At 39.6% G+C, this 26459-nt stretch overlaps 1 protein-coding gene across 2 annotated transcripts in view; it reads right to left on the reverse strand.

Moving 5' to 3' along the window:
- The window catches only part of slc4a11 (solute carrier family 4 member 11), a 130018-nt gene that overhangs the window by 35816 nt on the left and 67743 nt on the right, over positions 1–26459 (reverse strand). For both annotated transcript variants that reach the window (XM_030718660.1, XM_030718659.1), the window contains exons 2-5: positions 20591–20641; positions 17723–17839; positions 7274–7317; positions 1551–1779 (exon numbers count right to left, since the gene is read on the reverse strand). In XM_030718660.1, coding sequence (XP_030574520.1) covers positions 1551–1779; positions 7274–7317; positions 17723–17839; positions 20591–20641 — 441 coding nt within the window. The remainder of the gene's footprint in view (positions 1–1550; positions 1780–7273; positions 7318–17722; positions 17840–20590; positions 20642–26459) is intronic.

Genomic DNA, 26459 nt, shown 5'->3' on the forward strand with positions numbered 1-26459 from the left:
CAGTTAAAAAAAATAAAAATAAAAAATCAGGATTATTTCTTGTTTAATTAATACATTACTTCAAACACTGGACTGCTGCTACTTTATTTTCACAAATATGTATCGCTTATATAAAACGTCATCCCTTCATTTATATATTTTTTCATTGATCTTAGAAAACGCACGGCGCAGAGCCGTGCACAGGAATCCTTTGTGTCAAGCTGACAGCCATGGCGGGGTGGGGACTTCCTTAGAAAAAGTGAAGAAGCAGTGGCAGCGATCACAGCTCGAGTGTCTTGGAAAACCATTTGAAAAACTAAGTGAGTGATCGATGACAGAAGTCAATTATCACCTTGCGGATCTGTCAGAGGCGGCTCTGCAGGGCGAGCGTCGCACACCACCCACCTCTGACTACCCATCAACAACTGCAGACACCAGCCCAGCCAGACAGGAAAACACTGGACACTGAGTACATGACAGGGAGCCCTCACACTATCATTACCTCCACATGCTCTTACAGTGGTGAAATCCCACTTATATTTACTCCTGTGTCGGCACGGCATTAAATGTAATGTACTGAAAGAAACTACTTTCCCCAATTCTTTGTGACTTAAACTAGACAGAAAGCAAAGTTTCATTTGCCAAACAATTACTTTTGTGAATGTGTTCAGCACAGCTTGCGGCAGAAAGCAATGCTTCAACAATAGCTACATACTATTATGTAAGAGGGCGGATTTCTCTTGCTCTAATGGGCTGAAGAGATTCGCCTTAACCAAGAGGCTTTGCTACTCAGCCAAGAGGACCTGTGCTGAGGGGACTAAACTAATGCGACAGGGATCTGTAAGCTGACAAATGGGCACCAAACCTAGAGAGATGGGTACATTTAACCAAACGCATCTATGCATTACAATATAACTTTCAGGTACAACAGTTCTTTACTTTTCAGGTCAAAATAGAAACAATGTATGTAAGACCCAATGTAATTATTTCAGTAAGAATTTATTTCAATTAACTCTGCATTTTGGAACTGCAGCCTTCGATTTAATATTAAAGATCTCAAAAGCAAAACTATCTGAAAATTAGTGGATTCAAACTCAGCAATGAATAGAACATACATCGGCTGTGTGTTTGTGTATATAAGTGTGTGTGTGTAGTCATGTGTATGATATTCACTTTTCAGCATGCTGAGTTCTATTTTTGTCCACCTAAAAAAAAAAAGCTGTGGGTCAAATTGACATCCTTGGTACAAACATCAAAAACTTTCCTTTAGGTATTCAGAGCTTCTTGAACCATTCAAGTCTATCTGACAATTCTGCTCTGGAGCCTGAGGTGAAGCTTATTGTTCTTATTTATTCTAGGTAGGTGATGACATGTGCAGACATCAGATGTTTTTAGGTCAAGTGTCAGATGTTACAGGGTCCTGGACTGATTGTGGGTAGGCACAGATGGTACATAGTAGTTCTCCACCTTATTGTTATTTATCTGCAACTGGATACCTTTACATTTTATCTCATTTAACAACATATGCTTGTGTTTACATGCATGTAAACAGAATCCTTGCTTATGCTTACCATTGACCTCCTGCGCTCCTGCATCTGTGAAAAGCATGCTCATCACCTCCTCAAAGTTGCACCCGGGCTCTAATGCATGGCTGTCTTGGCCCACATGGTGCAACATTCTCTTGAGAACATCGTCCAGGGAGGCGGCGGTCTCATCCAACAAGATACTGGCCCTTGCCAGGAAGCCATCCAGGTCACGGTGCGCACGAACCTCCTCCTCAAAATTCATCAGCTTCACATACTGTGGAAAAAACAAAAACAAACAAAAAAAAAAAAACTTTAAAGTCTGAAACCGTTTTAAACAAGATCCCTGTGCTGAGAATGCAAATAAGTTCAGTTATAAAGGAAAGGAATACACTGTCAAAATGCATCTACCCTAGTTTCTGCAGGATTAGACCCAAAGGCAAATACTAGATTTAGTTGTAGTGTTTTGATAATACATGCCAGGGTTTATTCTACTAAGGCAATTAATTTTCAATTTCAACTTTATTTATACAACACCAAACCACAATAAGTTATGTGAGGGCACTCCACCAAGAAAGGTCGAGACCTTGTAAATAGTGTCTCAGTAATGTCAGTGTAATTCTTGGCTAAAAATTGGGCTAAATCGTTAAATAGCTTATAAATATTATTAGATACTTGTATCTAGAGATATAATGTCTATCAAATTACACTCTGGAAATTAAGACTACAAGAAGTTTACCTGTAAGGTTATTTTAGCTCATTTGGGGGGATATATATTTTTTTTTTTTTTTTACTTCAAAAGTGCTCAATCCCATTTTCAGACTCACAGCTGATCAAAAATCTCACTTCCACATGATGGACTTTTGGATGACAGTCAAATTTTCAATATGTGAACGAACCATAATAACTTTGAGCTTCTTCACATAAACCCTTCGGAGCTGCTGCAGCTCTTCAAATAGCAGAAAACTGCTAACAATCCAAAGTTTCTCCAGACTTTACTAGTGGTGTCTGAAATTCACCTCAAGGCAGACGGATGGACAAAGAAACAAACACAGCTCGATTAAGAACCCAGACACCCACCAGTCCTCAATTTCATTGATCGTGTGATTGACAGAAATTCTGAAGATGAGTGGAGTCCCTGCTGTTTCTTTTAAGCACCAAGCAGAATGTCCCTGTTCTCTTCGCAGAAATACCTACACAGGTATTTCTGCAAAGAGCTCTCTCTATATGAATTTGATTTTGTTTTGTTTGTACAATCCCAGAAAGGATTGGTCCTGGTGGTCTTGTGTACCTCAGATGAAATGATTAAAAGAAATAAATCAAATTCATTTGGCTTTGTTTAAACAGAATTTGCAGTTCGCAGTCATACAGGGCACAATGTGTGGTCCCAGTGGTTCATATGTTAATTCAAAGGTTAGCTTTCAAATTGTTCATGAAGAAGGTGAAAAGTAGGCACCTGTAGGCACAAGAATAAATGAAAATCTATTTATGGACCACTGCAAATAAAACAGATCCATAACAAAATTCTTGGCTAGGACTTAAGGATGGGAACATGTGAAATTAATAAAAAGCAGAGGGAGAGAGCAAACAAACAGAACTGTGATACAGAATGAGGAGATTAGAGAGAAGAACCAGGCGAGCTGTTGGCAGGAATGAGGCACAACAAACAGCAATCTCTGACAGGCGTGTTTTGAGGAAGACTAACTCCTGACAGCCGTGGTCACCAGTTCAAACTAATGCCCTCTGGGGGTTTCTTTAGACCCTTTTACCTAAGTGGTAGAGAAACATCCATTTACTGTATCACTAGTGCAAGAGACGGCCTGATGTGCAACCATATTACCCCAAATTTTAAAAATACTATGTTTTTCTTATGTACACATTGGGATATGTAAAATATTTCCCTTAACTTGAGGAATCATACACAAAACAATGCCAAAAATAAGCAGCTTAAGTTGTGATCCGAAGTTTACATACACTCATTGTCATGGTCATTTTGGGCTTTTAAGGATTTCTTTGAACTTTTCTTTTTCAAGGTGGAATGATTATACAGCAAACATCTTCATGACTTAAAAAAAAGAAAAGAAGAACTGGGTGCACAATTTTGAATTTCTTTTGGATTTTCTCTAATCCACACAGGGTCAAAATTATACATACAGGCTAAAATATATAAATACACTTAAAATCTTTTAATAAATGGTGCTGAAGGTCCTACAATGTCTGAACTTAACGAGGCAAAGGCCTATTAATTTTTCATTAGTAATCTTTGCCAACATAAAATGATTTGTTTGGCAACACCCTGGAAAAAGAACGGTTCAAAGAAATCATTAAAATCCCCAAATTACCATGACATTCATGCCCATGATGAGTGCATGTAAACTTTGGGCCACAACTGTATATAAGCCCTACTACAACTACAACAACAACAACAATAACTGTATGGATCTCATCAAGCCATACATTTTTGCAGAAATTCAACATCAAAATCACTGACTGGTGAAGGGACTAGCAGTGATAATCAATTACATTGCAATTCTCTGCTCTGAAACTTGTTATTAAGCTGCAACACCAACCTAAACACTGTTCAGAACAAAGCCACCACCTCATGGCAACAGCACCACCCAACAGCTATGGTCTTCCTCAACACGACAATGCATTGTCCCGGCCGTTTTGTGTTTGTCTGGGGTCTCCATATGTAGGACTCGTCATGCCACATGAATGAAGACCTCTGACTCTAATGCAGAGGGTTCAGTCGTAAACAAAGCCAGCTAGGATTCCAAAAGAATGATGCACAAATACATGAATGGTATAAATAAAGGTCCTCAGGCTAGCCATCAAATCTACTGGATCATCAAGCACAGAAAACCATTACAGATGTTTCATTTAGTCTCTATAGCTGGAGAGCAAGTCTTAATATCCCAAAATGCGTCAGCAAACAATAATTGTGGCTTCCTTCCTGCAAGATCCATATGTGCATGATTTCAGTATGATCACAATTATTAAGCCTTATCATATTTTCATAATTTACTTCAGTCCACTACAACATGTGTAACCCAGCTGTTGTGCAGGTATCATAACACTGCCACAGTGCCTTTGCTAAAACAAAACTAACCCGTAACAATATGAGTGAGCCAGCAGCAGAGCAGGATGAAAAGATTTACAGCAAAACAGCAGAAAATATTCACACCGACAGCAGAGCTATTCAGGTTTCAAGCATATCTTACACAGATTGGATTGGTTTTACAAATCTTGGTGTAGTTCAAGGGTGCATTGTGGAACTGTGGGCTGTTAAAATAAAAGTAAAAAAAAAACAAAAAACAAAACAAAAGCCCAAAGCGGCTTTAATTAAAAATGATCTCAGTACCTTTACACACAGTCAGCAGTGAGTTCACAGTGGGCATTTCAAACGCCGCCTTCTTTTTGCTACTTTACCTTGCAAATACAAGTTATTGTAGTCATTTTTCTGTCAAATAGATGTTCATTCAGTTTGCTGAGAACTGGGATTTTGATCAGTATTGAGGCTCCCTGCATACACTGATGGATATCCTGCCCTTTGAAGTATTCATTAGATTTAAAAGTTTATATAATTGCTTTTCTTTTGTGATTAAAGTACTGAGTGCATTTATAAGTTCTTTTTATGGTCTGTTACACTGACTTTTAGATGTGTAATTTAAATTTTGTTACATTGTGAACTTGCTGACATGTACTGATAAATTACTGCACTAAATATCAGCAGTGTGCCAAAAATGACTTTTTCCTCTCTAAAAGATTTCCTCATCAGGGGTGACCCTATAGTTGAGTGGTTAGGGAGCATATTACCTTGCACTGAATCCCAAGTTTAATTCCTGGCTTGCAGCACCATTTGCTGTATTTCACTCGCCTGTTTTTTTTTTTTGGTTTTTACATTTTGTGTCTCTCTTCTATCGCAAGTTTAAAAATACTGTCAGCTGCCAGTGCCACCCCTCAGCCTCCTGGCAGTAGACTCTTTAGGTGGCACAAACACATAATTACAAGGTCTCAGTAGATCTTAATGGGGTGCGTGTGACCCTTAGAGACACTATATCAATTCAGAAGCAAATGGCTAAGTAAGATCCAGAAATAAGAAATGCTAAGATCATAATAGATACAAACCACAGAGCATACTGTCACTTTCTCTGATTGCCATTGTTATGGTAAGAACTATAGCTCGACATTCCTTTATGAACACGTGGGTTTCTGACTAATATCGTACTCAACTCAGCAACATATTAGCTTTTGTGTGTTATATGTTGTAAACAAAACACCTTTTAATGCTATTTTTTGCTGGGTAGTCATGAAATGAAAGGACAAATTACTGGTACATTAGCTGCATGATATTTTACCTCAAACATGCAGCATGGTCTTCTTCATCACAAAAGAATACTGAGGAAATGTTTTCAGGTTGAAAAATGATGAAGGGTCTTAGCACTTTTCTTTCTCCAGAGCTACAGGCGGGGGAGCAAGTCCTCTACTAATCGGAAGGTCAGTGGTTCGATTATTGGCTGCGCCAGTCTGCATGCCAAAGTATCCTTGGGCAAGATACTGAACCCAAGTTGCTCTCGAATGCATGCAAGCATAGAAAAAAAGTGCTTGTGTGAATGGGTGAATGAGGCATGTTGTATAAAGCGCTGTAAGTGCTCAAGTGGAGTAGAAAAGTGTTATATAAGAACCAGTTCAGTTATCATATGGGAGGCAATCAGTCTATGTGCAATAACGGACACCACAGTGCTTTGTGGACTTTAAATGACCAAGCAGTGATTTTTGTGTTACTGTTTCTATCACGTCACCAGAACACCGTATATAATGTATTAATGTATGAATGCTCTCTTAATCACAGTGCATTCTTACCTGGATTGCCATGACAGGTCATCTGAGATTTATCATAGATGCACCTGTGGTATCAATTTGAAAATCCTAGGTGACATCTTTATCGAGTTATTGTGTTCACAAGATTTTCGGCAAACTTGACCTCTGACCTTGAGGTCGAGGTCGCTGAGATTTTTAGCAATCACCTACGGTATCAATTTGAAAAGCCCATGTCGTCTTGTTCGAGTTATCGGGTTCACAGAGTTGGGTGTCCACGCCACCCAACGCCCGCCTACCTGTCCGTCCAGCGGGGTGACGACATTACCCCATCAGCCTTTCCGGAGTAAAAAGGCATAAAATGGCCAAGTGAAATGGTTGCCTCATTGTTGCCTCAAAACAAGTTAGTTCTCAGTTCAAACCTTCTGGAAATTTGGGGCCTTTCTGTGGGGAGTTCTCCTTGTGTCTGCAAGTGTTTCGCTCCAGCTTTCTCCCACAGTCCAAAGACATGTAGATTAGATTAACTGGTGTATTTGCAGTAGGTGTGGATGTGATGGTAAAATGCTCTAACAGAGAGCTAAGTTAGGCCTCTGAAAGACTGGTGACCTGTCCCAGGGTGCAACCTGCGACACCCTACACCAGGGGTGGCTGACTCCAGGCCTCGAGAGCCGGTGTCCTGCAGGTTTTAGATGTGTTCCGATCCAACACACCCAAATCAAATGGCTGAATTACCTCCTCAGTACGCAGTCAAGTTCTCCAGAGTCCTGCTAATGACTTCTATATGTGATTCAGGTGTGTTGGATCAGGGACATATCTAAAACCAGCAGGACAGCGGCTCTCGAGGCCTGGAGTTGGCCACCCCTGCCCTACACCCTGACATCCAGATATAATGGCCAAATAGATATAATAAAACAGTCAAATTTGATTTCAAGTTGATAAATATTTATGCTTACCCTTCTTGATGTATTCAGTAACACGCAGCCAGAGTCGTCACTCTCTGAGGGGAAAGGAAAAAAAAAAGTGGTATAATTAGACATTCAAAGTGTACCACATTAAAGATTTCACACCTGTTTACATTACACTGATCTAAAATACGTGGCAAAAAAAAATAAAGGAACACTTTTTAATCAGAGTTCAGCATCAGGACAGTTAAACTTGTGGGATATTGATCTGATGAGTTAACCCTTTAACTTCGGGCGATCGCCGCTGAAGCTCCGGTTTCCTGCCCTTACGAGCCGCGAACAGCTGGTTAAGACGTAGTGTATCACCGCTGAGTCAGCTGATTAAGGGAACTCTGATCAGCTGGCTTTTTACAGTAACTCCACGGCAGTTTGTCCTATCGGAAAAATTCAAACAGTTCCTGAAAGCCCAGAAATCGCAATTCACAGCCATTTATGGGGTATTACAGTATTTGTTGCCGGGAAGTCCGTGAACTGCGGCACTTTTGAAGTACGCTGTGTCACAGCCGACATTTTCGGGGTTATAGGGTTAAGTAGCAGAGGGGGTTGTTAATCAGTTTCAGCTGCTTTGGTTACACAAGAGGAACAAAAATGAAAAATCCCAAAACAGGAATGTTTTACATTTTTCCCTCCTCATCTTTTCTGACTTTTTTCCACTAGTTTTGCATTTGGCTAGGGTCAGAGTCACTACTGGTAGCATGAAGTGAAACCTGGACCCTACAGAGGCACAAGGTAGCACATCAATATGTGCCAGTGCCAGAAGGTTTGCTGTGTCTCCCATCACAGTCTAAAGAGCATGAGGGAGATTCCAGGAAACAGGCAGTTGCTCTAGGAGAGCTGCTCCTTTGTGCAAGGAGGAACAGGATGAGCACCGCCAAAGCCCTCTAAAATGCCCTCCAGCAGCCACTGGTGTGAATTTGTCTGACCAAACAATCAGAAAGAGACTTCATGGGGGTGGGCTGAGGGTCCAACATCCTCCAGTGGGCCCTGTGCTCACTGCCCCAAACAGTGGAGCCCATCTGGCATTTGGCATTGAATACCATAATTGACAGGTCCACCACTGGTGCCCTTTGCTTTTCATAGATAGGAGCAGGTTTTCCCTGAGCACATGTGACAGATGTGAAAGAGTCTGGAGAAGGTTATGCTGCCTGTAACATCGTCCAGCATGACTGGTTTTGTGGTGGGTCAGTGATGGAGGCATATCCATGCAGAGGTCTGTGTGTCCCTCCAGGTTAGGCAACAGCACCCTGACTGCCTTTAGGTATCAGGATGAAATCCTTGGACCCATTATCAGACCCTACCCTGGTGCAGCGGGTCCTGGGTTTTTGATGGATTCTGAATCCATACTTAAATTTATACAAAGAGGTAAATTTACTATACAACTAATGAAAATTAGGGTGCCGGGGTGGCTCAGAGGTTGAGCAGGCGATCACATACATATGCCACGCAGCGGTGCGGGCGGCGGCGCAGGCTCGAGTCCCGGCCTGTCGCCATTTCCCACGTGTCCTCCCCCGTATGTCAGTCTCCACTGTTTAAAAAAAAAAAAGCCGCTGTGGCTAAAAAAAGAAAAAACAAGAAAAATAAAAACTAATGAAAATTAAAGAGCAAACTGCTTCAAAAGATTACAGTCACCATTACATCATTCTAGCCAAATGTTATTTGAGAACTGACAGCAAAGGTAAAACAGACGATGAAGGATCGAGTGATTAAGAGTTACATAACTTGATATCTGACTTGAACCATTTTGTGTTCCGTGTTCTAAACCCTTGGGCCACCAAATATGAATATTTGCTTTGGTTGAATAGACTATTACAATATTAAAGTTTTAATGCAACTCTGGTCACAATAATGTTCTGTATTTTCAGGACAGGCTTTAATTCTGAAATCACAAGTAACAGCCACTCAACTAGGAAAGAAAAGCAGCCTGAGACCCTTTTTTCTAAAAGTGATGAAAATGTCAAGAGGCACGTCTTTAAATGCTCTCATTGAATAAGGATTCGAAATTCTATTCTGATAAGACTTTAATACGCGCATGTGGAGCTAAGGCAAGAGCTCAGATAAAGTACAAAGGTTTGGATTTTCCCAGTGTTGGGAAGAGTGGAAAAACCTTTTATGTTAGAAAACAATATAGGGGCAAACCGAGGGAATGAGGTTTTCAAAACACTTCAGTCCCTTAACTAGCAGACTGTCAGTACCCTGCTGACTCTCATAAAACAGTCCGCCACCACAGTTACATAACACGGTTATCGCTGTTTACTGTGGGGACAACGTTATTAGGTTACCATGGGCTTTCCTCCTCTGCGCCGCGTGATGCATACCGTCTACTCGGTCTGGAAATCAATCAGTGCTTAACTCCTCCCTCCAGCAACGGAAAAGCAAGACCCCCCCCACCCACCCCACGACAAGCCAATAAGCCTTAGGAAAGTGCCAGGATATTATAAATAATCCAGCTGCAAGTGAACATGTTTGAGTGTGAGTCTGCAGAAAAGGGTGAGGGGCTTTGATCGAAACACCAAACACCTTGCCATCAAAAAACCCTGCAGGCAATGGGTGGGTGGGAGGGTGCGCCCCAACCCCTGCCTTTCTGTCTCTGATGAGACTATAGCAGGGGGCACGTGTCATGTGCAGTGGATTTGGTTCATCAAAGCCGCACAATCAAAAAGCACACGGCCAGGCTGATCTGTTCCCCTAGGGGAGAGGAAGCTCCGGCTTTAATTGCTGTCAGGCTGTAGCTGTAAGGAGATATTCATATATTCATATTAAGATTACCTCGTCCCCAATGATCACCTCCTTCTAATGGCCTCTGTATGTCTCAATATAGCTTAAAGTAATCCAGGAGAATTTCAGGTTTTTTGGATTAGGAAAAGGAATTGTTAAATGTGGCACAGGCTTGTTTTCCTTCTTGAGGATACCCGAATAAGAACCCTGTTCTAAGGTTGGGTATCTCCCATGCTCTGCCTTACACATCCAATGTGTTTGCACTGCATGAAAATATAAACCTAATAAAAAGGATGGACGAACTACATCTGAATCTTCCACATTAAAATGAAAAATATTAATTAAGTTCTTGGGTTTTGAACAATGTTTTGACCATAATTTTATATTAGTATGCTAACTCTGATGAGGTCTACATGTTATAAATATTTCAAAATATGGAAAGAACACTGGAAATTAGTATCAAATGTTACCCTCAGTTGAGTGTTGGCAAAGAATAAATCATTTTTAGAGCGCCTTTAAGAAACCTCATTGTAGCCAGCACTGAGAAAGTCAAAGAGGTGGAAAATGTGGGACAATAATATCTGATTGTAGTGGAAAAGTAAAGCATTATCTTTAGCTGTTGGCTTCAAAAATCATTCCATTTTAAAAGCAGTTATAATCCTTCAAACAAATATGACCAGGGTTTTTTTTTTTTAAAGGCTTTTTTGCAGGTATTCATTTAATAGCTGCAATAACAAATAAAAACTGAAAGAATGTTTGCATATTTTAACCAAACACAACATAGTCCTGGATAAAATACGTCCCTTCAGCAAGCCCTCAAACCTTAACCTTAGCAAACTAATGTTCTTGCATATGTCATTCCTGTAATTCTGTATGAGTCAGCTTCTCAGGCGGCCCTCACTCTTATGCTGTTTATCACACATCCACTGCAAAGTATTTTTTTATTAAAATGCCCTATACCTATACATATCCTAAAAGCAGCTGCGCCATTACCTCTGTGTGAAAGGCATTAAATGTGAAAAGATTAGACTGACTATCACAACACTGTCTATATACAAGTTAGAAAACATGCAATTCTATCTGGATTTTTTATTTTGTAGATTTGGCAACCTTAAATAGTCACATGTTTTTGCAGCAAAGAAAAAGTATTTTGGTCAATCCTTTCTCTACACTCACATCATATATTCAAACAAACCTCACTCAGGGTCACCAAGGTCAAGCCAAGACTTTGGTAAAAACCTAAATCCTTTTTCCAGTGTGAGAAACGGCTGTCCTTCCTCGTGACTTTTCCCCATCAGAATTCAGCCAAACTGATTGAAGTGAAATGGAACTGAGCCCAGTGCTGGCAGATAAATGTATAATCATGATATTGATTGTATTTATGGAGGGCATTTGACAGCTTTATGACAAATAGAGAAAAATGGGTGAGATGGTGTCAAAGCGATATACCGTATTTTTCGGACTATAAGCCGCTACTTTTTTCCCACGTTTTGAACCATGCGGCTTATAGCCCGGTGCGGCGTTTCTGTGGATTTTTCTTTAACCACCAGGGGGCTCTTTAGCAGGATATGAATCATGGGACGTCAAAGTTGGAAATCAAAGAAGAAAGCGCCAACAAGTGCTAGCAGCAGGCACAAAAGAGATTTTTTTCAAACTCCCTCATCATGGAAACCACAAAAAGAACTTCCTATGATGCCGCTTTTAAGTTGAGGGCTATCGACCTGGCACTACAGGAGGGAAATAGAGCCGCTGCACGTAAGCTCGGCGTGAACGAATCAATGGTGAATTGACTTGTTATAACTCAAATTTGGGGTTGTCTGTCCCCCTCTGCTGAGTGCCGAGTAATTGTGGAAAACCGAGAGCGGCGGAGATACCAGCGGCTTATAGCCCGGTGCGGCTTATATATGTACGTTTCCAGTTTTTTCCAAAAAATTTGTAGGTGCGGCTTATAGTATGGTGCGCTCTATAGTCCGGAAAATACGGTAATAACAGAAGGAGACAAACAAGTCTGCATTACTACGATACAACAGTTTGGCGAGCGCTTCACGTTCATATCTTTAAGATTCACTTCAATAACCACCATCAGTCACCTTTTTTGTGGTTTGCCACAGCCACGAGGACAGTGAGCCCTCCTCAGATACTTTCAGTGTATCCTGACAGCCCAGGCAGATAACAGAAAACAGAGACAATGTATTCACTAACAAGACTCTACTCTTCCTGTGAGGCTGTAGCTATATGCTAAAGTCAGCATAATGACAGCTGATATTTACTGTAGCCGGTTTGGTTTCCTTGTTTATTGTTTCAGTTCAACATGACAGCATTTCCTAATTAGCACTAAAACACAAATTACAGATGATGCTGATGGGAATGCCATTTGTTTTTGCAGTCATCTGGCTATAAACCAAGGTACTTGACATATTTATAATTTGGGTTTGACACAAAGCCAGAGGATCACCAGAATTTGAAGAATTAATCAAATTCTTGAAATCTACTGACAGATTAGGCAGTCTCTCTTTGTTTTAGTCTCGTTGAGGCACTGCTCAGTGAAGAATCACTCTTTGCATAAGAAAAAGGGGCCCATTTGAAATAAGGACAGAAACTCTGGAAAATACCCACTTATTTGGAAAATCTCACTCTCTTCTAAAGCCTTACATTATCTTCAGCTCAACTTTGGACGAACCTTCCTACCGTGTTTGGTGATGAAAAGGGTGTCTGTGGAATTGGCCCCCTTTTCTTACACTGGAGATAATGAAAAGAAGGGATCTTCACAGTTTGTCGCACAAGGAGGAATGGTTACAGCAACTACAAAACGTTTAGCACAACATACATACAGTACACCCTCTGTCAGTTCTAAGGATTTACATATCAGGAGGTAATGATCTGATCCTTACCAGGAATTAACATGTAAATACAACCTGAGATTAATGATAGGACACCACGTATCACACCGTGTCATTATTTATTTAACAAAAACTAAGCCAAAATGCAGAAAAAGGTGCTTGAAAAACAAAGTACACCCCATGATTCAGTATCTTGTAGAATCACCTTTAGCGGCAATAACAAAGTCACACAGAAAAGTTTGGCCCACTCTTCTTCACAATGCTCCTGCACTTTGAGGTTTTCAGGCATTCATTTATGCACAGCACTCTGAAGGTCCCACCACAGCAACTCAATCATGTTGGGGTCTGGACTTTGACTGGGCCACTGCAGCACTTTGACTCTTTTCTTTTTCAGCCATTCTGTTGAAGATTTGCTGCTGTGCTTGGGAGCACTGTCACATTGAACAACCCAATTTGGATCAAGCTTTAGCTGTCAGATACTTGCCTCTCTCACAGAGGAGTTCACGGCTGACGGAGTGGCTGCAAGTAAAGCCCAAATCATCACCCCTCCACCACCATGCTTGACAGTTGGTGTGAGGCGCTTGCGCTGATATGCTGGTACGTGGCACTGTGCATTACGACCAAACATCTCCACATTGGTCTTGTCTGTCCAAAGGACATTGTTCAAAAAGTGGTTTGTTCAGATGCAACTTTGCAAATCCAAGTCGTGCTGCCAGAGAAGCCTGTAGATGTAGTCCACAGGCTTCAGTCTGAGATGTAGCTCTTCGCCTTTTTGCAGTTTCTCTGACCTTGGAGGGAATTTGCTGGGATGTCCACTCTTGGGAAGATTAGGAATTGCCTTGAATGTTTTTTACTTGTGAATAAGCTTTCTTGCTGTAAAATAACAGACTTGGAAATGGCCTTATAACTCTTCCCAGATTAATGGACAGCAACAATTGCTTCTCTAAGATCATTGCTGAGGTCTTTCTTCCTTGCTATTGTGTTAACACATGCTTGAATGTTTCAGACAAGCAAACTGCCAGAACTTCTTTTACCCATCAGCACCTGGCTGCTACTTACCCTCTTAATTCCTATCACTACACACTGCTTCTACATTTTGGCTTCATTTTTGATCACATGATAATGACATGGTGTAATGTCATGTTTTGTTGTTCATCTGAAGTTGCAGTTACCTAATTATAAGACCTGGTACAAACCAGGTTATTTTATTATGTCTTGATACGTAAAAACTTACAATGGACCGAGGGGGTACTTTATTTTTACTATGACTGTATTTGTTAGTAATGTTCTGAAACCAGGAGTGAACCAAGAGAAGGGAAATAAAAATGAATATAGAAACCCTTCCTCCTGCAGCTCGCTCTCTGCTTTTCCCCTCTAAGACCTATTATCAGATGAGCACATGCCTGTGCTCGTGCTTAATACACCTAAAAATAAGAGGACTTTTTCCATTGTTGACCTTTGTCCTCACATGGAATTTAAACCCCACCCTCCAAGATCAAGATGCTCTGCTTAATTCATTGTGCTGCCACATCTAACTTTCTACACATACCTTTTTGCTCATTACACTGCTTTATGCTACTCATCTCATCTGGGCTAAAGACCTGTGATCGGTGGGGAGATAGAGAAGGTGAAATAGTCTAGTTTGCTCTGTGACTGAGAATACTGAATTTTTTGGACATATTTCAGTCTTTATTTTTCCTCTGACAGGGGACGGACAGTGCTTGTATCACCTTTTTGCGACATGCTTTCTGCTGCTTTTGTAGAGGCATACTCCTAGCTACTATAATCCATTTTGTATATATAAATTCAGGTTGCCAGTATAAAACATATAATGGCTAATACAGTGGAGTTAAATATATAACAGACACAAAATTATAAAGGTCAAGATTGAATACTGTCCTAGAAAACAGGCTGGAAAGACACATTTTCTCATGAAAGAAAGCCATGAATTAATTAAAGAGACAGATGTTTTTAAAATTAGATTAAAGGTAGGCGCTGCTGTCTCTTAGTATGATGTAATCACTGACTTATTTGCTTTTCCAAACCACTGCTTATTCAGTCAGACAGGATGTGATTAAAAGTCCTAGTCAGTCTTACACTGATTTGACATGGTGGACATACTCCACAGTGGTCTGCTGATGCAGTATAATAAAACAACATGATAATCTGTGACACAAATTAAAAGCAAAAATAAGGATGCCAACAACTAATGATACTGGGATCAAATGTATGTGACAGCTAGACTTGGGAGGGTGGGGGCAGCCAGGAATGAAAACAAAACACTCTAATCAGCATTCAGCTGTGCTGTCAATGAGTAATGCACTGAAAATCTGTGAGCAGGAACTGCTGGGCATGACAAACATTCTGCACCTGCAGGTGAGAATTTTGACAGCAGTGAGAATCCAACATATTACAGCTGTATAAGAAGGAGACGAATATTATACAAATCACTGGAGCCCAGGATGTGAATATACTGGCTGAGATTATGGGTGGGCAGTAAGATAATTACATAACTTGAGATTATATCAATTCTTTGTATCCCCTTCATAGACTTATACTTAAATGTAGTATGTATCCCTTTTAATATTTCTTGGATGTTTGGGAAGATTGTGAGGAGTTTTCTAATTCACTGCAGGTACTGAATATAAAGCAGAATTTTTTGAATCAATGTCATGTTCGTTGTTTTTGTTCCTCCTGCTAGTCTGGAACTGACTATCACACAGGCATAGTCACAGATACAAAATCAACAAAGTCAACATTCACCGTAATGAGTAAAAAGGATTTTTCTCCTTTTATTTTAGGCCTGACATAAACAGAAGCCGAGAGCTATCACCTTTGTTTTCTTCCCCCAACTTGTCCCCAGCTTGCACAACTCCAACTCTCTTGTCAGATGCCTTAAGTGTTACTATGTATGGAGAACCAGCCTAAGTGACACGGTCACCTGTGGTCACCTGTCACATTCAAAGTGAATGGGCATCTCTCCCTTTCCTTCTCTCCCTAGAGTGCACCTGTGACTGTTACCATGGCAACAATAACCTGTTGACCCACTGGGATTGTGGTGATGGGGTCAAAATCATCTGCACCTGCAGCTGAGTAGCTGTCCATCAAGCCAACACCATCACACCATCAGTCTCCAGAAGGGCAGAGCCCACCAGAGTTTTAGCCCGCATTTTTCTTTTGCTTCCTTCTTATACGATGCTGTACGATTAATGCAGCCTCTGTAAAGAATGTGCCTCATGCTATGATGTTTAAATTAAAAAAAAAAAAAAAAATCTCTGAAAAAGGTCAAAAGCAATGAAAATTTGAACTAGTGATACTGATCACACAGCTGAAATGCAGAGAAAGGAGACCACTGACTGGAAGAGGCATATTCCAAAAGCCAGCTATCCAAGTTTATTTATTTTTTCATGTTATCTTTGAAATGTTTAACTCAAAATATGAAACATTTTTTACTTGTCATAGAAGACAAGTGGTATCTTCTCAGGCAGCCTCTCCCTTAGAGATAGAGTGAGGAGAACAGCCATTCAGGAGGGGCTCAGAGCAGAGCCGCTGCTCCTCCACATCGAAAGGAGCCAGTTGAGGTGGTTCGGGCATCTGACTAGGATGCCTACTGGGCGCCTCTTGGGTGAGGTGTCCTACTGGGAGGAGGCCCCAGTAGGCAGTCCCAAGACATGCTGGAGAGATTATATCTCTCGGCTGGCCTGGGAACGCCTTGAGGTCCCCCCGGGTGAGCTGGAGGAGGTGGCTGGAGAGAGGGAGGTCTGGGCTTCTCTGCTTAGGCTGCTGCCCCCGCGACCCGGCCCAGATAAGCGGAAGAAGATGGATGGATGGAAGACAAGCTGATAGTACGTACTATTAGTTAAAAAAAAAAATAGATCATATTTTGAATGAAAGGTTCTGTATCTGTCATTTTGCAGAAGTCCCAAGCAGAATTTACCAGAATATGACATAATATGAGCATGATGGTGGCCATTTGCTCCTGTTGGTGACCCTATAAACAACATCAGTGTGACAAGATGTTAATTGTTAAATTTGTTACCTGTTTATAAACATGGTAGCATAACAGATATTGGTTTTCACATAGAATTATATTTCGGGCCAGTTCAGCACTTGCATGTTCCCTCCAAACCTCTTTAGCTGCTGTTAATTGTGGTATTCTCTTTGTATTCTTGCTGCCTGGTGCTGGAAAAATAGCACACAGTTGGTTTATTGAAGCTTTTCACTACAAACTGATGCTTGTTGCAACTGGCAATAATGCTGCTGTGAGTCGTGACACATACACCAAAAGTAAACTAATGGACTGCAAAACTAAAAGAGAAAGCTCAGCTGAACATGAGCAGGAAACACTGAGGGGGACTGTAGATTATGGCAGTAATTCTCTGTGGGTTCAGCATATTCTAATGATTATATATACAGTATTTTTCAAACTCAACAAAAGGGATTCAGTGTTAAATTATTCTTTGATAAGATTTTAGCACCAAGTTAATATTTGACATTTTTGTCTCTAACAGTTTAAGAGATTTTTTTTTTTGAATTTAAAAAAGGAAAAAGCTTTCAGCTTTTGTGTATACCAAAAATGTTACTTTCTTTTTTTTTTTGCAAATAAATCCTGTTTTCTTTTGTTTCTCTGTCCCATTTCTCCTCTGAGTTCTCTCCAGGAATTTCATCTCCATCCTCTCACTGTTTGTGGCACCTCTCAGCTCTTTCAATCATTTATCTCTCAGTATTTCTCCTTGTGCACTCTCTCTCTCCCTTAATTGCCCTCACATTCAAAAATCCTTCTCAGTGGCTTCATCAAGGTTTCTTCTTCCTCCTTATCCAGACTGCATACTCTAACCCCTGCTGCCCTCCCACTTTCTTCCCCTCACTCACACTCTGTACTGACCTGGCCCAGGGCTGATCTGGTTGTCATAGAGGTGGATGTCATCTCCGCAGGCGATCGGCGAATCTTGTCCCTCCTCTCGGCCCTCGCTGCCCTCCTCCTGCTCCACCTCCCGCTGCTCTGGGGACACAACAGCACAGGGTCACCTCCTGGACCTCACCTGCCTCCTACCAAACTCACTTTAATCACTGTTGTTATCCTCAGCCAAAAATCCAACAGTCAAGAAAAGTGTGTTAATTTTTCAGTGCTTTGTAGATGTTTACGGCACACTTTCAAAATACAGAGCAGAGTGCAAGGAATAAATAACTTTTCCCACAAAATAAAAATAGTCCAACTTAAAACAAACAATCAAAACAAAAACAAAATAAAACAAAAAAAGAAAAACACCACCACAATGCCAATTCCAGGATGGTAAAAGTTTAGACACTGACAGGAAATTATTACAGAAATTATGCTACTCTGTGACAACTCCTCTGACAGTCAGTGAACCATCCAGACTCTTTAATAAACATCTGCTGCTTAAAACAAAAAATGTGAAAATTATATGAAAATATTGCTTTAGTGTCACCTGAACTATGAAAGAAGGAAGCGCACTAGTCAAACAGTCTCTTTTATTGTCAGATGATATGGTTGAGTCTGACACCTTCAGTGTGTCGAAGCGCAAAATAGAAAAGAAAAAAAAATATGGAGCTAAAAGTTTTAACTAGATCTTACAACTTAAAACATTGTCACACTGTCAGCCTAAGAACCAAATATTTCTCCTCTACAGCTTTTATAATGGATAAGTTATGGACCCAATATTAGTGTCAGCGTATGTAAGAGATGAATCCAATCATTTTGGGATGGAGAATGTCCAAATGTCCATTCATAGGATGCCCTTAAATTTTTAAGTTTTTTAAGTCAACTCATGTTTCCGCTGCTGACCAATGGGAGCTGTTCATACGAATACATAAGAGTACTGTTAATGTCAATGGAAGCAGCAAAAACAACTAAAAAGCGCTTTCAATTAGTGTAATGCACAAATAGCTGTAAGCAGAGGTCCTTTATGCCTAAAAACCTAAAAATGCCACAAACTGTCAAAGAATATTAGGGAAATTAAGCTGTTAGACAAGTGAGACATGACAAGTCTTTCATGATTCAGCAGGTAAAAGCAGTTTTTTGCAGGGTTTTGGTGTGCAACGGTCAGGACTCCGCATGGCGGAAAGCATCACAGGACCCAGCCTGGAGCTTGTTTGTATGAGTCATCCCTCTCTCTCTTCCTGAGACAGCAGCCCCTTAAATCTAAAGCTACAGTAACTGGTGGGCTTCCAAATATCATCCAGCAATCGGCTTGATGCGACAAGAACAATATCTCACTTGTGCTCTTTATCTGCTGACCTTATACGTGAGGAGGCCCCAATTTCAGTTCATTCAGTTTGTCTTGCATCAGGATCAACCCTCAGCACTTGACATTATTTGAACTTCGCTGTGTAGCTGCCTTGCCTGCATCCCTCTGTGCCTCAGACTTACCAGCTGGGCTCTGACTTTCAAATCACCTTGGAGGAGGAGAAGCAACTGCTAAACTGGAGGTACAAAATGAAGGTTTTTTTTTTTTTAAAGAATTCAATGCCAATGGGGAGATTTAATAAATGTTATTTATGTACTATTGTGTGAAAAATATTCAAATCTATCCTTGTACCAATCCTGCAATTTATATTTACATAAATTTTAACTAGAACTCCAAATATGCAAATCAGCAGAATTAGGGCTTCTTGTATTAAAAAAGAAAAAAGAAATCAAACTCCATTCATAATGTGACTGAAATAATAAATGGCTCATTTCTGAAACCGGACAAATACAAAGCTAAGCTGCCCTGCGTAACTCTGATCAGCGAATACAAGTCCGCAACATGAAGAAAGAACAAGAGCTGAGGGACGAAGAATGCTGAAAACATTAAATGATTGATGTGCATCCTTCAAACGGTGTGCAGAGGTTTTGCTGCTGCCTTTGAGAAGCTGTGAAAAGCTGGGACCTAAAGAAACAGTCACACGGCAGCATGTTCGCATCATTAAAAGAAAGTTTCGAGCTTTCTCGCTTTGTGTTTGGAGAATTACTCAAACAAAATACATAACTGCCAGGTTTGGTGAATAATGCTGCTGTGGCTCAGTAACCTATTCACTTTTAACACCATAGCAAAGAACTTAATGACACAGATGGCATAGAGCAGAGCTGCTTCAAATATTGTTTTCCATTGCCACCGTGATTCACCCTTTAACTGCCAAGTTCATAACAAGAGCATTTAGGTTCCAGACCAACCTTTGCTAATGAACCACTAAAGATAACAATGATTTGCAATGCTTACTGGCTGACAGTATTGTAATTGCATTAATATCATGATCAAAGGTCATCTAATAAAGACGTTTATGTTGAGCTGCAGCAGGGGGCCTTCTGTGAATATGCTGAATGAGACCGTGTGTTGCAGGAGGGGAATAATTGGCTGGGGGAGACAGGGAGATCCTATGCAAGTATATTCTGTCCTGACTGCTTGTGCGACACATACTAATTGGGTGCCTCTCCTTGGCTTGAAGGTAATGAAACTGCCGTTATCATAACAGTCGGAGCAAAGTTCATTGTTTATATCCAAATGCAGTGGACTGTGGGAGCTGGGAGAGGTTTTTTTTTTTTTCCTCCTATCTGTGCTGCAGCTTCAATCTCTAAGTCACATCTTTCACTCTAAATAGATTCTACACAATACACATTATTGGTAGAAAGATGTTCAACGATGTCAGTGACAATGGTTAGATTCCATGCTTTGTTTTCCATTTTTAATACACTGTGGGAAAAGGAGCAAATGTTGAAAATTTTGTCCTTGTGGTGGCGGTTCACACTCACCCATTTCTTGAAAGAAGTATCCATTCTTGGACATCCCAGAGGGAGGTGCCTCTGCAAGAGCAAAACAGAGAAAGACAGTAATTACTGAGCTGAATCTAGGCAACAGTAACAGGCCCGGCAGGGAACAATTATTCGTTATTATTTTTACACAGCAATTGCTAGTATGAGAAATGTTATGAATACAAATATGCATCATTTTCAGACGTCTGTCATTTAGGATTATTATTATATACATGGAAAAGATCTGTGCATTTAAAGGTAAATCATCTTATGGATCCAGAATCTCACAATGTAATGTTTTCATTCACAGTATTTGCCCTCTAATGCCCATTAGAACATGTAACAATGACTTAATAACACACTGCAAACACAGAACAAATCATCCAGGAACCAGACATGCCGGTTACACTTTGTATCATTACAAAATAAAAGGGGTTGACAATTTTCTTTATTTTTTATCCTTTTCAAGTACTTTATCCTAACAAGTGTTAACATCTGAGGTCCACATATTTATTTTTGGATTCAAGTACAGCTTTGCAGGATCCACATTTCAAAATAATCATATTTAGATTATAATGAGGCTTGGTGCAGCCCCTCAGTTCATCCACTGTGATGATTTAAACCCCCCCTCCCTTTAAGCCAACTTTCTCTTGAATGGCTATACCCTTCCAAACAAAATAATACAAAAAAAAAAAAAAATCCTTACTCATTAATCATCAAGTACCAAGTCAATGACGTACTTTTCTGCAAAAATTACTTCCTATTATTCTGCCTCTTGCATTCAAAACAGCGGGCATCAATACAGAATCCACAGCATAAACAAATACAGCAGAGTTATGCTGAGTGAAATTCCACAGATCACTAGGAAATATGTTTGAGTCGCAATTATGATCTTGACATCTTTTGTCGAGGGTTATATGTGAGGATTGTTATAAAGTGCTTTCTATGTACATTTACATTTTAATTCAGTCGGAACTCATATTGCAGGCTGTACAGTATATGCTGCTAGATGCCAGGAATAAAATGTGCCATATAAAAGTGGATGAAGGAAGCACAGTTTTTTTTTTTTTTTAATGCCGACTGCAAGGAGAGTCATAAATGCGAGTGTGTTGCATATTACAGATAAATATCACCATGGGAGGGAGGTGGTGGTGGTCTCCAAAATGCTTATTTTAACCATCAGGAATTGTGTACAGTGTCAATATTGATAATCAAGGGGAAATGCTAGAAGACGAGCTGTGAAATGCATGGCAACAGTGGCAGACCTTTTGTCGCCTGAAAAAAAAAAGCCATCACAGAAAACACCACAGGATTTTTTTTTTTTTTTTTTGGATCCTGGCTTCCCAAAATATCAAACCAAAACTACAAACAAATCAGTTCCATCATTTGAACTGTCTTGTTAACAAACATGTATCTGTATTCTTATTCTGATGTATGCAAATCAACCTGTCGCACTGAGGCCTCGTAATACAAGATTTTGTAAACAAAATTGTCCCCTCATAATAGGACAATGATGTGATTAAGAGTGAGCACAAATGGGATGACCATGTAGCTCAACCAGAAGGCAGAAAGAGTTCCCGTTAAGAAAGGCATTATCAGTAAAATGCAAGGGCTTTCTTTATTACATATAAACCATGTTAACAGGCAGTGATTAGAAGCAGCGCACACTCCTTTCATCAGCAAAGGTCTTGACTTTACTAATACATTCAATGATAATCCACATTGAATTTTGCTTCCAGCCCAGCACTCATTTTGCATTGGTAGTGTGCAGTATTTTTAAAATGGTGGATATCTCATTTTGGAATTAAACTTAATCTGGTGAAGAGCTCCACTACAAATGCACTGAGGGAATTTAGAGTACAACATTTCAGAGTGTTTGTCACGCGGCGCTGTGGATGCGTGTGGCATGCATATTGGACAGAAAAAAGAAGGAGATATGGAGCAGGGATACTTTGAAGGTTATTGAGACATTGTGAGAGGAGGGGGGGGGGGGGGGGGGGGGTGCCATGCTACAGACTTCAGTGAGGCTCTTATTGAGCATTAAGCAAACATGTTTACATACTCATCCCATAACCAAAGATCAACAGCACGTCATGCGGGCAGTTTCCTGATTTGACTGCTAAAATCACAGCATCCTGGACAAAAGGACACACACTGGGAAAGAAATTGCACAACTACTCACATATTTGTACAAGCACATACACAACCACTTCCACACAGACAAAAAAAAAAAAAAAATCATTAAAAAAAGAAATGAGTGCCTCTTTTAACATGAGGACTTTCAAGTGACTGTCATGGAAGAGGGAAGTCAAGATGTACAACATCTCTCCTCTGGAAAAGGATTCTTTGATGTGACAAAACCTAGCACACAAATACAGCATACAATTTTAATTACACAAAATACTCTTTCACTCTTGGGATTGAACGCACAAAGTAAAACTGTTTCAGAGTTAAAGAACCGGGGATTCATTTATCCCCAAAACAATTATGTTGTTCAGATACCTGCCTCGGTCTGTAATATAAGCAAACAGGCATGGTTAATGATGTGTTGATTTTTTCATAATTTCAAATACTTTCTGAACAAAATGTTACCTATTGAAAGAAAGCAATCTTTAAAGAATAATCTGACATTTTGGAGAAATAAGCTTTGTTAAATTTTTGAGTGTTACGAGACAACTGATATACTCCTTTAAAGGTACTGGAAATATAAAGCTAAATGATTGGAATTGATGGCTTAAGCAATCCTTGCTCTGTCCAGCACCTCTAAAGGTTACCAGTTTTTAAGGTGCCTCTTTATGTCCCCAACTATTCATTGGCTGACAATCTGGACTCGCTTCGCCAGCTAAGAAACAGTCGAACAGTCGATTTACTGGCCAATATTTTCAATGCCGATATCAGTATCAACATTTATAAACAGCTGATAAATGAAAATTTAAAAAGTAAAGAAGAGATGGGAGAATCACCCTTCAACCATGAGTGTCCCCGCTGCACAGTTTATCCACCAGAGGGCTCTCTACAACTTCCCTGTTGGCAACACGTTTGGGACGCCACAAAGACAAAGAGCCTAAATGACCCCAAATAAGTAACTACACATAACAACTGCTAATGAAATCTTACTATGTTTTGTGCATCTGAAAGAAAAAGATATCAGCTGATACACTGAAATATCAGTCTTTTAAAGTATTGGTAAACTCCTTTATCCATCGGGCTCTAGCACGTACCACATGCCCTTTTTACACTTTGCTTTTTGTAACAATCAACCCAAAGAGTTGTTTGCTTTAGAAGTGTAGGAAGGCAGACAGATTTTTATTAACATTTGGACAGAGCCACAGCCAGAGTTTTGCCCTATTTTCCAATATTTGTGATATGTGAAGCTGCTCTAACATAGTAATTATTGTATATAATGCTTCAATATTTATGCCGTGCTGTTTGTTGTATGATAAAGTTAATACACAAAGTATCCTTTTAAGAAGAGATGCACATATTTTATAATGGAAAAACAGAAAAAAAAAAATTAGTCCTATGTACCACCTCAGATATTCTGTGTGATTAAAGCCTATTATTTCTAAGGTAAGAGATTTTTGTGCATGCCTGTGACATCTGTCACAGTACAAGAAAAAAATAATTTTATTTTAAAATCTGTTTTGACAAAATGACTGCTTTACATCGACAGGTGTGCTTCCCAGAACATTTTTGGTTGTAGATCATTCTGATTCATAACAAGTCTGTCAAAGAAAACTCCCTTGTGGTATTTATTCTCCAGACTTTCCCTCCAACTCTTTATCCTCAAACATTGGAACAAAAAAAAAAAAGAAAAAAAATTATATATATAGATAAATCAGTTCTGTCATCTGAGTGTGTGTGCTAAAAAAAAAAACACACAAAAAAGAAAATTATGTGGCGTAATTCTCCAACATCATGCTACTGAAGTATCCTCTACTCCTCCGAGGTGTGTATTTGATTGTTATGGCAGTCACGTAAACATAAATTTTCTCATCTTTCTACACAACACGCACAGGTTGATCATCCCTCTGCAGCCTGTTTATCTGCAGCTGAATGGCAGACAAACACTATGGATGTACTGACATATAGCTTTTATATTTTTGCATAACCAACTTTGTTTTAACTCAACTGTGACATCTGTTATTTTTTTTTCTACCATGTTTAGTCATTTTATATATGAGGCAAAATAAACCCAATAAACAGTCATGCTCACAGCTCAGCAGCCTGAGGCAGAGCTAGTATTCCTGCGTCACAGTGTGTTCCAATCCAACTGATTTTTCTTTTACTTGTCTTCACACATGCAGCTCTCTTTGCTATAATGAAGGTTATTACATTATTCTCACTCATTATGGTTTCATGAGCTTCTTCCAGCTAAACAACAGACCCTTTTATGTAAACATGACGTTAGTTTTATGAGTCTGTCTTATAAGAGAGTAAGTACAAGTAACAGGTGTTAAATAATGCCAAATCTGTCAGATACCACTGGCATCTCCAAATTACATACATGGTTTCCTTTGACAGCTGTGTACTGAAGACCAGCTACAGCAATGTAAAATACTCAGGGAGGCTGTAAGGGTGACTGTGATATAATCCTACTTGGAAGCTTAGTGTTTCTCATTGTTTCACTCGGCTTTCAGTCCTAGATTTGTTTCATTTTCAGAGTTTTTTTTTTTCCTTAAAACTTCATTATTATTCTCACTTGTGTTTAGGCACAAGTACTTGGCAAGGTTTAGAAAAAAAGGCCATGGTTTGAGGTGAAATACACCCATTCACAGAAAGAACCCTGTACGCTGAAAACTTGCACTTACACAGTGCCTTTAAATGTGATACCAGGGGTCCTTTAAAAGCACAGACATGTGACATTTGATGAGTTAGGAGTGACTGAAGCATCTCACTACTGTCCAAACACGATGCATCAGCCTCAGGTGTCAAAGAACACACTGTGTGTAATTTGAAGATGGCAGCGGTTCAACAAAACAGCAGTTTTTGATGCCCCAGGAATTAGAACAGGCAACTTTTACATACAAGCCATAATGTCATGTTTCATAAAATTCCCATAACACTTCAAAATTGACAAGTTACAAGCCTATCACTTATTTATCATCTCTTAAGCATAGAAGACAAAATGGCCGTTGGCTTAAAAAAAAAAAAAAAAAAAAAAAAAAAGGTCATTATCAAAATAATAATAATAATAATAATAATAATACTACATTTTCCTCCTTAATGGGTGGGCCAATCTGATCAAAACTTTGCACAAGCATTGATTATTAACATTTATGTCTTTAAAAATATTATAAATCCCCCTTTTTTAAAAAAAAATAAATCCCAATTCTTCAGATTTTCATGTTCATCATCCTCCTCCTGCAAATGCATTATTATATTTTTCATTTGCTTTTGTTTCACGTGTCACATTCAGTGTATGTTGCCTGTACGTATATTGACGGTCACCAAGATTTGTATCCAAGACTCTTTTTCAAGTCCGCACTAAATATGGACTGAAAGTTTGAAAAGGTGCCACAGGCCTGGTAAAAACCGCCCATAGACATAGGACATGTTTTTCATAGTAATGATAATATGAATAATAACGAGATGAGAGCACCCATTTATAAATTTTTTTGTTCATTCACTCCATTTGATTTAATGAAACTATTAACACCCTGCAAAACAATATACATAAATACAGCATGTGAGCACAAAGGAATAATTATGATTTAACGTCAGTCGATGCTTTCATACAGGCAGGCAACAATGTTAAATTTCTAGTAATAAAAAGGCAAGATTTTAGCTAATGGGTAACAAACAGCCCCACTGAACCAGTTGATCCACTACAAAGAAAAAAAAAATAAAAAACATTTTCATTCTAAAA

This window comes from Archocentrus centrarchus, chromosome 22, assembly GCF_007364275.1.
Source record: "Archocentrus centrarchus isolate MPI-CPG fArcCen1 chromosome 22, fArcCen1, whole genome shotgun sequence".
Classification (NCBI taxonomy): Eukaryota; Metazoa; Chordata; class Actinopteri; order Cichliformes; family Cichlidae; genus Archocentrus; species Archocentrus centrarchus.